The sequence below is a fragment of the Tetrao urogallus genome (genome assembly GCF_951394365.1).
Source record: "Tetrao urogallus genome assembly, chromosome: 9".
NCBI classification, from domain to species: domain Eukaryota; kingdom Metazoa; phylum Chordata; class Aves; order Galliformes; family Phasianidae; genus Tetrao; species Tetrao urogallus.
In genome coordinates, this window is record NC_136822.1 from 12190746 (window position 1) to 12207322 (window position 16577).

The 16577-nt window shown below is 51.4% G+C and overlaps 1 protein-coding gene across 1 annotated transcript in view; it reads left to right on the plus strand.

Moving 5' to 3' along the window:
* XXYLT1 (xyloside xylosyltransferase 1) overlaps nt 1-16577 on the plus strand; it is a gene marked incomplete at both ends in the record, with an annotated part of 35110 nt that overhangs the window by 12315 nt on the left and 6218 nt on the right. The window contains one exon of the mRNA XM_079540035.1: nt 7879-8011. Coding sequence (XP_079396161.1) covers nt 7879-8011 — 133 coding nt within the window. The remainder of the gene's footprint in view (nt 1-7878; nt 8012-16577) is intronic.

Here is a 16577-nt window from a genome sequence, read left to right on the forward strand (position 1 = left end):
CTTGTATGCCGTCCAGTCACCTGCATAATTCAGTGATTATTACATTTTAATAAATGGCCTTTTGCTACTGGGAGAACTGGTATCTCTGCTGAGCTGCGCTGTGTCAGAGCATCCAGTGAGGCAGCAGCATTGGAGTGCCTGCATCCCAGATCCTCTGGGCCTGACGATGTTTTTTGGGAGTGGAGATGTTGGTAAGAGGCATAGGAAGTGTTGGTCTATGCTGGAGCCATCTCCGTGGCTCCACAGCCCTGTGCTACCAAACTGCAGTTCCCATGGGGTGCTGCAGTAGCAGAAAGGTTTATTTTCTGGCAAAATGTTTCAATTTATACCGGGACAGAGGGAGAGCTGATGGTGTCTGGTGTGCTCACAGCCTCTCTCCCTGCTTCACATCTCAGCCGTGTGTGGAAGAGTCAGATTCCTTCAGTCTCTGCATGAACTTGTGTGTGACAGTGCTAGTGAGGAAAAGAGAGTGAAGAAATGGATTTAGAAGCAGTAGGGCAGCAGCGCCAGCCATTGTTTCCTATTGGGGTGATCCTGTTGCGATTTGGCAGTTGTTTGTGTGTTGTATTTGGGGTGCAGGCATCAGCACACCTCCAGTGACCTCCTCAGGTAAGGGCTGGAGGCCTAAGTGTGGCAAAGGCACGCAGTGCTAACCCTGCAGGACAGGCACCTGGCTGCAGGGCCCATCTGCTCCAAGTGTCATGGAGTGCTTGGCGCTGCTGGAGCCATGCTGGCAGCGTGCTGCTGCTCACAGGGAGGCTGCCCTGGGGATGGTATGGCTTTGGGACAGCGGTGCAGGGCAGCCCCAGTGCCCATGTCCCACAGCACCATCCCCACTCAGCCCAGCACAACCACAGCCCCTCTGGGAGTGTCACTTCTCGTTACTTCCATCAGCTGCCCCTCACTGTAGTGCCAGCATCCATTATTTGGGCTGTCCTAGATCTGTCAGGCCAGGGCAGGAGTGTGTGGTGATTTCACCTCCTGCAGAGAGACAGGGGCTTGTGTTGGCCTGGCTGGGGCAGCTGTTTTGGTGAGTGGTGGGGGGGTGCTGTAAGCTTCCTCCTGGTCCGTCTGAGAGAGGATTATGCACGGAAAGAGCATGTGAGCTTGCTGGGACTCACCCTGTGCTGAAATCCCAGCCCTGCTCAGAGCTGGGCCAGCTGGGGAGAGGGCACTGCTGGCCCTCACATCTCTCTGGTGGCTCTGCCTCAGCTTTCAAGGGTTTTGCAAGGAGAAGCAGATAGTACCTGCGGCTCCACAGCCCCTTCCCCCACCGTTAAGATGTGAGATCATTTATCTTACTGCATCTATTTTCTTGTATCTCTTTGGTTTCCCTTTCCATCTCACCCGCCTTTTACTTTACAGCTTGCCATCCACGCTGCTTTATAATCTATGGCAACCTGGAATTAAACCTTATTTTGTCTGATTATAAGGTTTCCTGCTGCTCTAACTCCAGCTCCAAGAAATGTCTTCACGCTCCTCCTCCAGTGGCACTGTGTAGTAAATACACAGCATGCAGTGTGATGGCTGCACCCTGAGAGCTGCAGGGTGCCCCTGGCCCTGCTGTGGATCTGGGGGACGTAAATGCTGTCCCTTGAGTTGGAGCCAGGCAGGATGCAGGAGCAGGGACGGAGGTGCTGGGCTAGTGGAGCAATGCTGCTGGGGTCCTTGCTGCTATACCCAATGCTTCAGCTCATGTATGTGCTGCCCCAGGACTTTCACAATGTGCTGCAGGTTGCTGAGCCAAGCTGCTACCTGCCTTGGCACTGGGGCTTCTGGCTGGAGCTGCTGAGCTGCTGAGCTGTGCCAGTGCTGCCATTTGTGTAGCAGGGGTTTGTCATCTCACTGGCAGACAGCCTAATTTTTTAATTAGCTGATAGGCAGAAATTGCTGTGAAGGAGCTGCTGTTCTGCTCCACTGGGTGCATAATAGGTGTTAGAGAAATCTGCTTAATGACATTGTAAGCCAGCCGGGGCTCTTCTGCCTGCCTGGAAACGTCCTCCTTTGCCTTGCTCACTTTGCTCCATACCTGCAGGTCTGCCCCTTGCCCTACTGCTGCTCTTCGAGCCAAGCAGGGAGGCAGGGATGTGGCTGGGAGCTGCTTCCAAGCTGCTGAGAGGCACAGCCCCAACGAAAAGGGCAGGCAGAGCAGACTGGAAGGATGCTGCAAGGAGAAGAGGTGCTCCTGCTCTTGGCATGGCTGGGGGGCCAGCCTTGAACCAAAAGGTCAGCTGAACCAAGCTGGCCAGCCCCGCTGAAGCAAGTTTTCTGGGCTGTTTATTTCTTGGGGAGATGAGCTGTAGAGCAGCACTTGGTGCACTCGTACCCCAGATGTGATGGGGACGGCAGCAGGTCCCGACCCACACACATACGCTCACCCCAGCGTCACCCCCTGCCCCAGGGTGAGGCTCAGTTGCGGTCAGCGGGGAGGCAGCAGTGACGAAGACTGGAAGCGGAGGAGCAGACTTCATCTGCCAAGAAAATAAGGCCTGGAAGGGGAGCACACAACAAAACAGGAAGCGCTCACGGCTCTGTGACAGAAGAGGGAAAGCTGCTGGGGAGAAGGCGGGAGTGCAGGGTGAGCAAAACAAAGGAAGCCTCTAACAAAAGGCAGGCAGAGTGGAGCATGGCTATGTAAGCAAGTGGTGCGTGGCCTCATCTGGCTGACTGTGGCTCTGCTTGGCACTGCATTGCCCTTGTACCCTGCAGCAGCTATGACAGGATGCTCTTGGCAGCAGCTGGCCTTGCCGTTCAAGTGTGCAGCCAGCCTGGGCAGGGCTTGCACTCATTTGAGGCTCGGCCCAAGGTTTGGCTTTGCTTGGCTGACAGGCTCATCCAACCCATCCAGAGCCAAGCTTTGCCTTTGCATCTGAGCGTGCCAGGATCTGAACCAAGTGTGCAGGCACAGTGCAATGCCTGCAGGTAGTGTGCGGAACTGTGTGCCTTGAGCTGCACAGGAAGAGCGAGCTTTTGTCTGTTAGGAGAGTAACTTCTGGCTGACAAAAATCATCAGCAGAGTCAGAGACGAAGTCAAAGCAGTGGGAAATAGTGAAGAAGAATCTGTCCCGGTGTGCCCAGCATTTGCAGACCCCTACTCTGAGAACCAGGGCAGCCAGCAGGGGACACTCCTGTCCCTTGGCTGGGTGGTGTCACTACTGGCTGCAGCCACTGCTCTCACTGCAGAGAAGTCTGAGCTGTTTGCAGCCAGCACTGCACAGAGTGAGGATTTTCCCCTTGTGAGCCTGTATATCACTAGTAGTCATCATACACAGCCTGGTGGAGCTATGGTCTTGTCTGTGAGCAGTTGGGGTTGTGAATAATAAGGCTCAGTCCCAAACAGATTTTTCAGGATAAACAGACTCTGTAGCCACATGGTCCTGCTCAGGCACACTACTGCAATGGAGTGTGGAGAGCATTCACCCCTGCATCCTGGTGGGATGTTGTATTGCAATAAGGGAGCTGGGATTGTGCTAAGAGACCATCAGTAGCTGAAGAGCAGCACCAACTCCAGGCTGCTTCAGTCTTCTTGTGTCTTCTAATCTGAAGCTGTCATAAAGCACTGCTGGATTTTGTGCTGTGATGTGGCAGCTCTCCATCATCTGTTACTTGACACAAGTTGTTGTTCCTTTCACTAATTTCCCCTTTTTGCAAAGTGACATGATTAAGGTGATTGCAGGAGTGATGTGCCCTTGTTCCAGATCTCTTTATTTTTGGGTGGAGGACAAAGTTTGGAGTGACCATGGTAGCTGCCTGCTACTGGACTGGATGCTGCAGTACTGGGCAGACAGCACATGCTGGTAGCAGAGGCACAGGAGCAGGAAAAGGCAAAGTGCTGCTGAACAGAGCTCCTGTCCCATTAGGCTTCCTGCTCACTGCGTGTGCTCCCAGAGCAGCCAAGGGAAGGGGCTCACAGGCTTATGTGCAAAGCTGGGCAGGCAGCTTGGGAGGGTGCGTTGCCCTCGTGTGCAGCGTGTGCTGCTGGGCTGGCACAGCCAAGGAGCATCCTTCAAGCTCCGTCTAGATCAGCCAGAGCAGCTCCTCCTCCTGTGCACCTCAGCTGCCAGGCACGTTCACTCAATTACTCAAGGTAAATTGCCTTTTTTGAGGAGAGTGATTCGCACTTGAGGGATGCATTGCATCAGACTTGTTCCAGAAGCTGCTTTCTGCCAGAGGTGCTCCTGATACTGCTCAGAGCAACTCACCCAGCCCCTGGGTACGCACCCAGCACTTGTCCTCATGCCTGCACCCCTCTGCCAGGTCCTGGGGAAGCACTCTGGATGCCAGCACACCTGGAAGTGACCTCTGTCTGTGTCCCTTTGCTGGACTGAGGCTCACAGGGGAAAGAGGATCACACACATGAGAGAGGCTCTGTACCAGCATCTCTTCTGCTTTGGAATAGCACTGATTCCCCCTCTCCTCTGGCAGCCGAGCTCCAGTATGAGATGTCTTGGGCACTGCTGCTGGCTCTCACTCCTGCACAGCAGGAGAGCAGCAGCTTCCAGTACAGCAGGCCCTGCTCTGGGATCAGGCATTCCTTAAGCCAGTCTTCCAGCAGCTGGAGAGAGGCTTTGAGCTGGAAGGTTCCAGTCGGCATGGCAAAGCCAGGCGTCGGTGCTGAGTCAGCTCTGCAGCCGTCCTCTGGGGCGATGCGTCCCAGCCTGCAAGGCCATGGCTTGGTGGGAGTGTGAGCAAGACTGCAGGCTGCAGCCCTCTGTGGCTACTGTTAGGAGGCTGCAGTAAAATATTACAAGCTTTAATTGGGGCCAGCCTGTGTCATAAAACTGTCTCTGCTAATGGAGATCTCTGTTTTGAGTGGCTTAACTCCCCTTTATGCAGAGGGGCTGAAAGAGTCACAGTTGAATGGAGCAGAGGGTAAAATATATCGTGGCAAAGTTAGAAAACTCCGTTTCTGAGCAAAACACTGTCAGTGTTTTTGCACATTTCCAGCTGGACCCCTCCAAGCAATTTGTGCCAAAGAGAGGGAGAGCATGTGATTCCTCCACCCCCGTGTAGCAGTCAGGGTGAAGTGCTTGGTGTAAGGACAAAACACAGTGATAAATCATGAATATTAGTGCCTGGCCCCTTGCCAGTCACAGACAGCACTCGCAGAGATCTCATCTCAGCCATGAATCTGTTCGTGCAAGCTGCATCTGGCAACACAGCGGTTAGTGTTGCCCACGTTCATCTTTGTCTCAGTGTTGCAGTTAATGCTCAGTTAATGCTTGCTTTAAAAAAAAAAAAAAAAAAAGTAAGAAAGAAAAAGAAGAAGGAAAAGTACTCTGTGCTCTCTGTCTAATTTGTTAGTTTTTCCCTGCAGGGTTCTGCCAGCCCAGCATGCGGACCAGAGCAGGGTGCTGGTGCTGTAGCAGACAGGGCTGGGAAAATGGAGGAGACAGGGACTGAGAGTTTCCCCCCGAGCTTAGCTTTCATTCTCAGTTGTGATTAATTGCAGTTAGTGCTCATCTGTAATTTTGGAGAACAATCAGATGACGTGCCTTGTGGTTGGTTTAATTGAAACCCGATGAGCCAGCTGAAGGCTGCTGCGCACTGGGGTGAGCTGTGCTGGAACGCTTCCTGCCACAGCCAGGGCTGGGAATGGTGCCCAGAGCATTCCCCCGGCCCTGCAGCGCTTGGACATCTCCGGCTCCCCTCCCTGTTCAGGCTGAGCTTGTGCCATGCCGTGCTGGAGATGTCTTTCTCCTGGTCTCGAGCCATGATAGCTTTGAGGTGAGATCTGGGGGCTCCTGCTCCATCCAGCAGTTCTGTCTTTGCCCCTCACATGAGAACAAGTTGCAAGCTGTGGCTTTGTGACCTGGTCTGGATGTACTTGAGGGCAGTGGTGGTATGGATTTGAGGTTTTGCACTGCTGTGCTATGGACTGCTCGGAAAGTTCATGCTTAGCTCGAGAAAAGTTTTACCAGGGAATTAGATTGGAGTATTTGGGATCCACATCTCGTTCCCTGTTTCAGAAATTCTCTGCTCTGCCTATTCATCTGCTCAAATTGTGCTAGCAATTTCTAAGGCAGTTAGGAAGGCTAAGGGAAATTGCTTTCGGGTCGAGACCTGCTTTAGCTTGTGGTGAATTACTATGCCTGGGTTTTAAATCTTTGCAAACAGAGGATTATGGTGGTGGTAAACATGAGGTAGGCCTGGGGATTGCCATTCTGTGGGATGAAGTGAGCGTGGCCTTCCCCTTCAGCAAATAGCAAATGATGAATGGTTAAAAAAGAAAATTGAGATACAGCCTGGATTGTAGCTTAGATACTGTTTCTCCTTGATTTATATTTCTGCTTTGATACTTCACAGACACAGGCAGTATATTTCTTCCTTAACCTCGTGGGCTTTTTCCATCTTAGACGCGGACAGCGTGTTAGATATGGCCAATTGCTGAGAGCTTGGGATTAATGCAGGGTTTGCAAAAAATTCAGAGCTGCTGTACAGCCCAGTGTTTGGCTGAAACACAAACATGAAGTGATGAATACATTTGAGATGGAAGAGTTACATTCCTGTGCTGGAAGATAGCAGTGGATGCCTGGTTGCTCTCATGGTTTCCGGATCTCCAGTCCCAACATTTGCTTTGGAGGTTGAAGACAGAGCCATTTCATGGTGCTGCCAGCAGCACAGTGACAGCAGGCAGCCTGTTCCCCACACAGGGAGGGCAGCGGGTGAAGAACCACATGGTGTGAAGCTACAGCATGGGCAGAGCCACGAGAATCGTGGAGGTGTCTGTGCCCTGCTTTCCCAGGGCACCAGCTGCCCTGGTTTGGGGGATGCTCACAGATGGTGCAGACCCACAAGCCTGGTGGGGGGAGGGCGTTTGACATGGTGACACACAGGGTGACATCCTCCTACCTGGAAGTACTTGGCAGGAGGAAGAATGAGGCCTTTATTTTCTGATTACTAGGAAAACAGTGGTGAAAAGCCCATCTGGCCTGCAGAAAGCTGTTGTAGCACCTCTGCGTGGTAAGTGGGGCTGACAAAGGCTGACAGGCTGTAATCCAGTTAGTGCTGAGTGCAGAGCATCCTGACCAAGGTTCTCCTGTCACAACACAGAAACAGCTGTGCTGTTACCTACCACGGTGGTCCTGGCAGCCTGCTCCCGTTACTCTGCACACCTTGCTGCTGCCCTTGGGGATTCCAGGCAGGGCTAAGCTCTGCGGCTCAAAGAGTGACCATGGCTTTGCCCAGGGCTGGGGGAGCTTATCCAAGGCTCTGACTTCTCACAGCCTTTGCATTTGGTGCATTTCAAGTGGCCTGCTGCAGCCTGTTCCTTAAACCCAGACTCAAGGGCAGACAGTTTTGACAAGGGTGGTGCCTGTGGGGATGCCCATGCCAAACCAGAGGAGCTAACTGTGCAGGTGTCCCTGAGGTGCACTGAGGCTCTCTGACTTAGTGTTGCTGTCTGCCATGGGAATCACTCCAATGCTTTGAGCTGGGGAGGCTGTGTGGGTTGGAGCTGGGAGACACTCATTGGGTTTGTAGTGCAAGGTGTGCGTGGGATGTGGCGTGGCTGTCTGCAGGAGCACTTCTACAAAAGGAGACAATAACTGTTAAAGTTACCTCTTGCTTCTCTCAGTCATGTGGAAAACTGCTTTTCTGGAAAAGAGGAAGGAGTTGGTAGAAGCAGAAGGTCACCAGAAGTGTTTCTGAAGTAAGGCGTACCTACAGTACGAAGCAGAGAATGCCATCAGAATTTGGCATGGCAGAAGGTTGGTAGCTAGATCTAGAGGTTATGGCTGGATCGTTGCTGCCCTGAATCAGCTGAGTCGGTGCTGAGTTCACCAAATCCTCATCGGGTGCAGTTCATTGCACCACCATTTGTAATTGCTGGTTAAGGTTTTGTCTCACGTTACTCATTTTTCCTCTTTGTGCTTTCAGAAATAACACAGATCATCCAGGTAGACTTGGACCTGAAGTACAAGGCCAACATCCGCGACCTGTTTGAGGAGTTTGACAACTTCCAGGAAGGAGCTGTCATTGGGATTGCCAGGGAAATGCAGCCAGTGTACAGGTACAGCCGTGTGCCCAGGGCACGAGTGTGGGGAGGGGGGCTTTCACATTTTCCATTTTCTGTTCAACTCTGATCAGTCTTTGGAACAAAGTCTGGGGAGAAACAGTCTTTCTGCTGTAATCCCTGCAGGGGAATTTAATTTGAATCTTCCAGGCCAGTCTGAACAAATTGTGCAGTGCGGTGTGATTTCCTTGTTCTCCCACACTGTCACAAGGCTTTCAGAGCCAAGTTCCTGATAACAAGTGTCTAATCCATAAATAGATTCATCACATACCTGTTAGAGGTGTGTTTGGCCAGCCATTCCTGTTCAGGTGCTTTGTCTGAAGCTTGGCACATTAGTCTGTGTGTTTGGAGTCAGAGGTTTGGGTTGTGAGTACTGCTGCCCTGCCCAAGCAGCAGGGACACCTCTTGTTGCAGGCAGACCCAGCACCAGCACCAGTTTCAGCCGTACTCTTAGACTTCCACACATGTTTTCCACAAAATACCTGAATTGGCATTTGGGAAATCCCTCTGGTGTGAGGTTTAGGTGGAGCAGCCTGCATTCTTCTATGATGAGCTCCTTTACAATGTTTTGAGCTACCTGTGAGAAATCTTCTGGGAAGTGCCAAAAATGACCAGCAGAATGGAGAGATAGCAAGTGGTGTAGCTGTAGGTCTGTAGGTCCTTCAGCGTTTGACCCTGTTTTCAGTTGAAGTGCACATTTTATTGAAGATCACCCAGAGAAACCTAGGGGGGATAATCTTGTGACCTGGGCTTGTGAGCGTGCAGATAGTCACATGTTGTGCTGTGCAAATGTTGAGATTTTGCTCAGAGCTGTAGGAGGCTTTAGGACTTCATCACTCCCAGAAGAGACCTTCAGCCTCTCAGAAGCAGCAGCCAATTCTGGCTCAGCTATTTCAGCGTTCTGGTGCTGCTCTATGGTTCATGCACAGCTCCAGAGCTGCCTGGCAGAGGCAGGCTGCCTGCTTTCTGAGCGTGCTCACAGTGGATTTGTTCCAGCTGTGCTCGAGGGTTTATTTAGTGCTGTCTGTGTTTGTTGTGAGACGTGCGCTAGACAAAATCCCAACTAGGAGTTCTGGAGGGGGATTTTCTGTTCACACACAGATAGTTGGCAGTGAGAGGTGAAGGGGCTCTCCTAGGGCTGCTGGGAGCTCCAGTGCCCTGCACGGACTGGTGTGGCTCCTGATGGCTCACACTGCATTTCGCTGCCAGAGCACATCTGCAGCAGAAGTCAGGCACAGCCTTCTGCCCCAGCGTGGTGCCTCTAATTAACCCCCCTGCGGCCACTCAACTTGTCCCCGCAGAGCCACATGCAGTACAGTCAGACTGAGGTAGAGGGGTGGGTGGATGTGGAGTCATCTTCAAACATCACGGGATGTTCTGGTCCTTAGAGAGAGTATGACAGGAGAGAGGTTCATATTTGAGCAGATGCTGTGCTGAGTGGGATCCCCGACCCCTGCTGCAAGCAGAGGGTACAAATGAGCCCAGGAACAACAGCCCTCCCAGGCTGTGTTTTGGGGCTGAACATTCTGTCGGTGCAGTTTTGACGTTCTGGGTCAGTTTGGGCTATGTTATATTTTCCTTGTGGGTATTTCTAGGCTGGTACTTAAAGAAGCTGATTCAACTTAACATGTGTCGTTCCAAGGATGAACCTCAGTTTTATTTCAATCCAGAGTGAGTCAGATCTTGAACTCAGGGTGCCTTAATGACTTTTCAGCTGAACTGAGTTTGAGTGTCTGAGATGGCTCAGCTAGATTTGCTAATCCTAATGGAAATGTTCTCAGAGAAAGATAAAAAAGCTTAAGAGCTCTCTCTGCCTTTTCTTTCCTTACTGGAAGCCCCAGTAATGAGATCAATAAGTGAACCTCGTAAGACATGTCCAGCATCACTCTTGGGCAAGGGCTGAGCTTGGAGCAAATGTGATTTAGCAGAAGATGCAGTGTGCTCTGTAGGCCTGGTGTGGGACAGCCTGCTTGCAAAACAGAAAGCCATCCCTCTGCATTGAGCTGCACAGAAGGGGGGAAGCTGGGGCCTGAATGGGGCCCTGTGGGAGGCTGTTACTGGGATATGAGTTTGATCCTAGCATCTCCATTCCGAGAGCCTTGCTCAGCTGCTGGTGTCCCATCTAGCTATTCATCACCAACGGTCAGTTCCTAGAAGCCCTAGCCAAATGATCAGCATACTCACAAGTGCATTTCTGGTTGCTCCTACTTCAGAAAGAAGACATCTCTGTGCTCCTCCTGGCTTGTGGGCTTGGCAGTGAGCTAGAACCAATGGACTGCAGGTGCTGAGTGCTCCACAGTGCAACACCACACCCAGAGCACAGAGGGCTCCTGTATCCGCTTTGGGTGCCCTGGTAGGATTTTGGTGCCCAGAATGGTAAATCCAGTCCCAGCTAATTACATCCAATTGTTAGAGCTTAAAGTAGAATACAGAGAACAGCTACAGCTGAGCACTACAGTGGAGCTGTGTTGGATTGTGGGCTTAAGCCTGCCTTGCCCAACAGGGCAGGTCCTTTTTGTTAGCAGCATAGCTTGTAGGACTTAAGCAAGCGGGGTAAAGTAAGCATCTGTTTGCCTGCAATTAGTTTGAGGTGTTATTGCTCCACATTTCTGCCTGTGTACGGATCAGTCTTGTGTTATTTCTGTATGTTATTGAGCGGGGATGGTGGCCAGCTCCTGGGATGTACAAAGGGTAACCCTGGGGGTGCCGAGTTAAGCTGCAGGGTGCTCGGCTGAGGGGGAGGTCTGCAGCACAGCACAGACAAGGCAGGGCTGAGCCGTGTTGTTAGCAAATACCTGACCTGAGCTGACCCCATGCTCCCCGACCCCTGCTGCAAGCAGGGGGTACAAATGAGCCCAGGAACAACAGCCCTCCCAGGCTGTGTTTTGGGGCTGAACATTCTGTCGGTGCAGTTTTGATGTTCTGGGTCAGTTTGGGCTATGTTGTGTTTTCCTTGTGCTGTTTTGTTCTCCATGTGCAAACAAGTCCCTGGTATTTCGTGTCAGTAGGTCACCCTGGGAGGGGCGAGCCTCCCCCCACAGGTCCTCTGCACTGGGGGCTCACACCTCCTTCTTCCAATGGCTTCCAGAAAGCAAAGCGAGCTGACAAGGTGTGAGTCTCTGTAAAACTCTGCTATTTTTACACTTCTAGCAAGATAAAAATGTGCCCTAGGTGTGAAGCAGAGGTGCCAGCTCCAGCCCTGTGATTTACCATGCAGGCTGGGAGCATCAGCCAGGATTAGGGGGGAGCACTGCTGGGCTGCGGGGCAGCTGGGAGTCCGTGGGACCGTCTTGTCTTTCCCTCCCCACTTATGCAACTTTCTGTGCACCCAGCTCTGCCTGTGTGCCGCCTTCCCCTGCCTATGCAGGAGCTCAGAGCTTTTCTGAACTGTTGCTCCTGATGAGCACTGGACCGAGAGCTCCAGGCCTGGGGAGCCAGTTGCTGCCTGTGAAAGGTCTGTGTGCCTTCTTCCCCTGCCTTACATGGTGATAGGAAGATGGATGGAGATCAGTTGGTTCACCGGTTGGTGCTCAGTCTTAATGCTTGTTATATGTTCGAGGCTTTTTTTTTAATGATACAGCACCTTCTGAGAAGCAGTTCTGTTCCATCCAGCTGCCTGCCTGCTGCCAGTGCAGGCTGTGCTTTCCAGGCAGTGGCTGGGACTGCACAGTGCTTTGCTTCTAGGATAGGGCTCCATGCAGCACGGGATGCAAATGCTTACAGGAAACAGGGCAGCAAGAGAACAGCAGATAGGAAATGTCCCAGAGCCTGCCAGCACATCCTGGAGGTAGGGGAAACCTCCAGACAGCAAAACAGGATGGCACTGGAGTGTTTCCATTCAGTTGACTCATGCTGAAACAATGCCCGGGTGCTGTTTGTCTTGGACAAATGTGTTTCTGTGAGCAAAGAGATCTCCTGGCCCTCCTGCAATGCACGTGCTAGGATTTAGTTGTTGCAGAGGCAGTGCTTCAGCCTGCAAAGGGCTGAGTACCTGCAATTGTGCCCTGCTCCAAAGGAGTATAGCACATCAAGTGTGGTGGTGTGGTATTCTAGGCTCTTGTCTGCAAGCTCCTGCTCCCTCTCGGGATGCAGACAAAACCTCTTCACAGCACTAACAAACATCTGCTCTTGTGCCTGCCTTGGCCAGGACTGGGACCTCATGCTTCAGTGAGGGAGGTTTTGATGGAAAGATTAAAATCTGCATCTGATGTTTGTCTAATCCAAAAGGCTTTCTGTGCAAGGAAGTGCTTCTGCACAGTCGTAATCTTAATTTAAAATCCTGTTGTCCCCTGCAGCATTTCAGCTACTGAAGCATGCTGGCAGTGACCTGCTTACCAGACTGCAAAGGGCAGGTGAAGATGCTCTTCTTAAATATTTATGTTGTGCTGGGGCTTCAATGCCAGATTCTGAACAAATTTTGAAGCCCAGACTCTCTTGTGCTCTGGTGCTGGCAGCTCTGCTAAGGAACATGCAGGCAGATGTTGCATATGCATCCTGCCAGCAGGTTGTCAAATGGACAAGCAAGTCACTGTTCCCAGGACATGTACTGGATGTATTTGTGATCTGAAGAGCAGCCTGGCAGCACACCTGAGACTCCTGAGAAGGTGGTAGGGTCTGCAGGGTAGGGTAGGGCTTGTCTCCTTGAGCTGGTGCTGCAAATGCCCCAGTAGCTGAGATGCTGAGGCCCCCACTTGGCATAGCTTAGAAGGGAGTACTGGGTTCTGATGCCTCTTTAGAGGTCTCAGATCTTCCCAAGTCCAAGGGACTGGGGCTGGAGAGGTCACTGCTGTCTCCATTTCTCCTCCTTGGTGAAGTTATCACTGCTGGCCCTGGTAACAAAAAGACATTAAAGACGAAGGCATCTTGGAAATCAGCAGTGCTGGAAATTAAAGACGTTCTTCTTGCAGGAAAGAATGTCTACATCAAAGGACACCTACTGACTACAAAGGACTGACACTTGAATCCTTTTATAGCTGCAAGGCCATTTGTCTTTGCTTCTGCCTAAAACCTGGGGAGAGCAAATAGGGTGTTTTTTCATAGGAGTCAAAGGGGTGAGAAGCGTTTTTTCTTTGTTTTTTCTTACTGTGGTCATGTGGGAGCTGCTGTAGCTGCGTTGTGTGCTCAGTCTCACAGGTCTTGGTTGTGCTCTTCTGCATGTGCTTGCACCTACCAGGGTCACAGACCATACTGCCCTTCCTGCAGCCCCTTCTGCTGCTGGAGAGAGGGGAAGCCTGTCACTCCTGCAAGCCAGGTGGGCTTACAGCCACACGAATAACCAAGAAAGTAACCAGGGCTCAGCCAAAAGCCACAAGGGGTAAAATAGCCCTCAGACATCCATTACCTCGGAGCCTGTCACCTCTGGTGTTTAATGTTTACTAGAAGCTTAGTGACAGCTGGATTAAGTCAGTTTGTCAAATGTTTAGAGAAAAAGAGTTAGCCTGGGCTGTGAGCAGTCTAATGCTGGTCCTGCAGTCAAACTGGGCTGATAGATGTCTGTGCTGAGACAGTACATCCTGTACCCTCTCTCTGTATTTGAAAAGAAAAAGCAGAGTTGACAGCTGCCAGCAAGGTGGAGCTGCTGAATTCCCTGCGTGTCAATTAGAGTGGTGGTGGTGTTTGTGATATTTAGGGCTTCACAGCTGCATGAAAACAGTCACCAAGTAAAGCCAGAGAGGGGTTGTAGCAGAGTGCAGGAGTGTTGCTTGGGATCAAGCCTTCTGAGTAAGGAAATAATCATCTCCAGAGGGCAGCTCCTTCTGCCTGCCTTCTCTCCTGGCTCCACGGGCCCCTCATACAGGCAGGCTGCCCCAAACTGGAGGCTTTGCCCTTTTCCACCTGCTTTTCCCCTGGGGAGCGGGGAGCTCTGCCTTTCTCAGTCCTGTTGGAGATGGCAGCAGTTTGCCTTTCCGTGTTCTGCCAGGCACAGTGACGCCTGTGCTGCCAGCAGCTCAGCTGGGAGGCAGAGCCAAGAACCCGCTGCACTTTGGGTTGTAAACCATTTAGAGGATTGCACTGATCTGTAGCAAGTGCTGCTGCTTGATGTGAGGAGGAAACGATTCTAGGAATTCTTTGGCAATTACTACCAAGAAAAAGCCAAAATTACAGAACAGGCAGAACCTGTAAGGAATTGGCAGCAGAATTGATGTAAGGAATTCAGCATTACTTTCTGATATCTGAAATCCAAGAAGGCAGAGGTTTTCATTGCATACATCTGTGCACATCATGAATATGTAGCACCCGTTTCACTTACTCCCACTGCCAACTGAACTTGCAGTGTCACTTATAAACAATGAATAAATTTGGCAAGATCTAACAACCACAAATGTGCATCGATTAGCATGAGTGCTATTAATAATATTAGCACTATTATAGTCTCTTTTGAGATACTGGATGTTACAGACCTTTTTTTTTTCAACAATCACAATACTTGTGTGTGTGGGTAAGGCAGCTCGGATTCTCCAAGGCTGGGGCTTCTCATTCTTCCCTGGCTGAGAATTTTGTTGTGGTTTTGCTGTAGGATTTTCTGTTGGTCATCACACACAAGACCGGAGTGTCAGGTGAGCACATATTGGTTACTTTTCCTGTACTTGTCTTCAGCTCCTGAGTTTCTCAGTTTCTGCTCCTGAATGTCTCAGGTTCAGAGTCTAGAGGTAAGTATCACACCACTGGCATCTGTCCCTTCCCACGGAAGCGCCCACCTGCAGGAGCACTCGGCTGAGCAGGGATCAGGAAGGGCAAGGAAGAGCCACCCCCCATCATGGTCTGCAGTGATTGCTTGTACTCCCTTAGCCAGGGTGGGAGCAGCTTGCTCCTTCTGGGGACAAAGTCTCCTGCTGCAGGAGCTTCCTGCACTTGCCATCGGACCTTCAGAAATGGTCTCAGACTTTCCCGGAGTGTCCCTGCAGCTCCACGCTCCTTCAGCCTTCCAGCTCTTCTTTTTAGGTGCAGCAGCTGCCACCATCCAGCAGAGAGACATCCCCATGCTGCCCGTTTCTTCCATGGGCATCTGTTGGTGCCAGGTGGTATGAATGGGGTTTTTGGGTGCAGCTCAGTCCTGTGCTGAGTATTTGGAAGGGAGCAGGGCACTGTTTGGAGCTCCAAGGTGATTGGCTGAGGGCAGCTCTGTTATTTGCTGCAAGCACAGGCATTTCTTTCCATAGTGGAGTGTAGCAGAGCAGGTTTGCATGGTACAGATATCTGTGACTGTGCACCCCAAGAGAGGCTTTGCAGGGAGCAGGGCCGTGATACCTGCAGGGTCTCAGCAGATGGTGAAGCAGATGTGGCTGTTCTGGCTGCCAGGGCCTGGTGCCAGGTCGCATCTACAGGCTCCTAACCGGTGCTTGGTGGAGAAGGAATTTCCAAGGAACTGAAGCTCTTTGATAGAGGAACAAACAAACAAAAAGCAGGAAATTGAGAGGCTCTGCTGCATAGCTGAGATGTTTCTGGAATGGTGCATGGGGCCAGCTCCAAGCAGTCTGCTTGGCAGTGTCCTCTCGAGGGTTCCTCAGTGCCTGCTGCTCCCTGGGGCTCAGAGGCAGCCCCTCTCCATGCAGATAGGCTGCAGTGGGCTGTTTCTGGTCAGCAGTCCTCCAAGCAGGGCAGCATGTGCTTCACACGTTGGTAGCAAAAAGCATTGCACTTGCCTCTATTAATCACCAAATAATGACCCATGTTTGCAAGTTGTTACTAATCAGCCGTTTAAGCAAGGCCATTTTCAGACTGCCGAGTCCATGCGGGAATGTAATCACCCAGCATTGATTTCCTGCTCCAAGTACAGCCTTGCAAACACTCGGCATGCTGACTGCATTCTGATAGAGGCCACTGCTGTACAGACATCATTTGTGTGCTACATGGGAGATTCATCAGGAAATTACTGGAGTCTCATTGAGGGACTTAGTCCTTAATTTTGTCAGTATTTCCAGGTGATGGAGAGGCCTGGGCTGGACGGAGGGCTGGGAGAACCCAGGCAGTACCCCAAGTGCTGGACCCTGTGGCACATCCCTGCATGAGCTGTGTTGCATGGCAGTGAAGCTGGGATTTCCTTGTTATACAAGCTGCTCAGCTTTAGCTAAGGCGCTCTGCACCAGGCTGGTACTGAACCTGTCTCCTCAGCTCCTTAAAAGGTTTAGCATTTGCACATGGGAAATCAGCAATTAGCAACAAAGGGCACTTTGTTACAAAATCTTCTCCAGCAGGACTGCTTGTGCTGGCGATGCCCCAAAGGGAAGGGGAACATCCTTTGGTGCAGGAGGGGCTGTGGGGCGTCTCTATGCAGCAAAGAGCAGGAGGAGGTCACGGAGAGGTTTCTTGGCCACATTTGCTTCTTCTGGAGGATGATTTGGGAAAGCTGCCTCTGATTGGCAGTAGGGACAGCAGCACCACCAACCAGAAGGGAGATGGCAATTCTGTGCAGAAGTGGTGATGAGTTAAAGGCACATCTGTCTGCTCAGGAACAAATAGTGTTCAAAGGGCTGGCTCTACTCAAACAGCATTGCCATTTATACATGGTGTCACCCAGTTTGCAGCTGAACTGGCAGAAACTGGGCTCCTTTAGGAAGGCTTG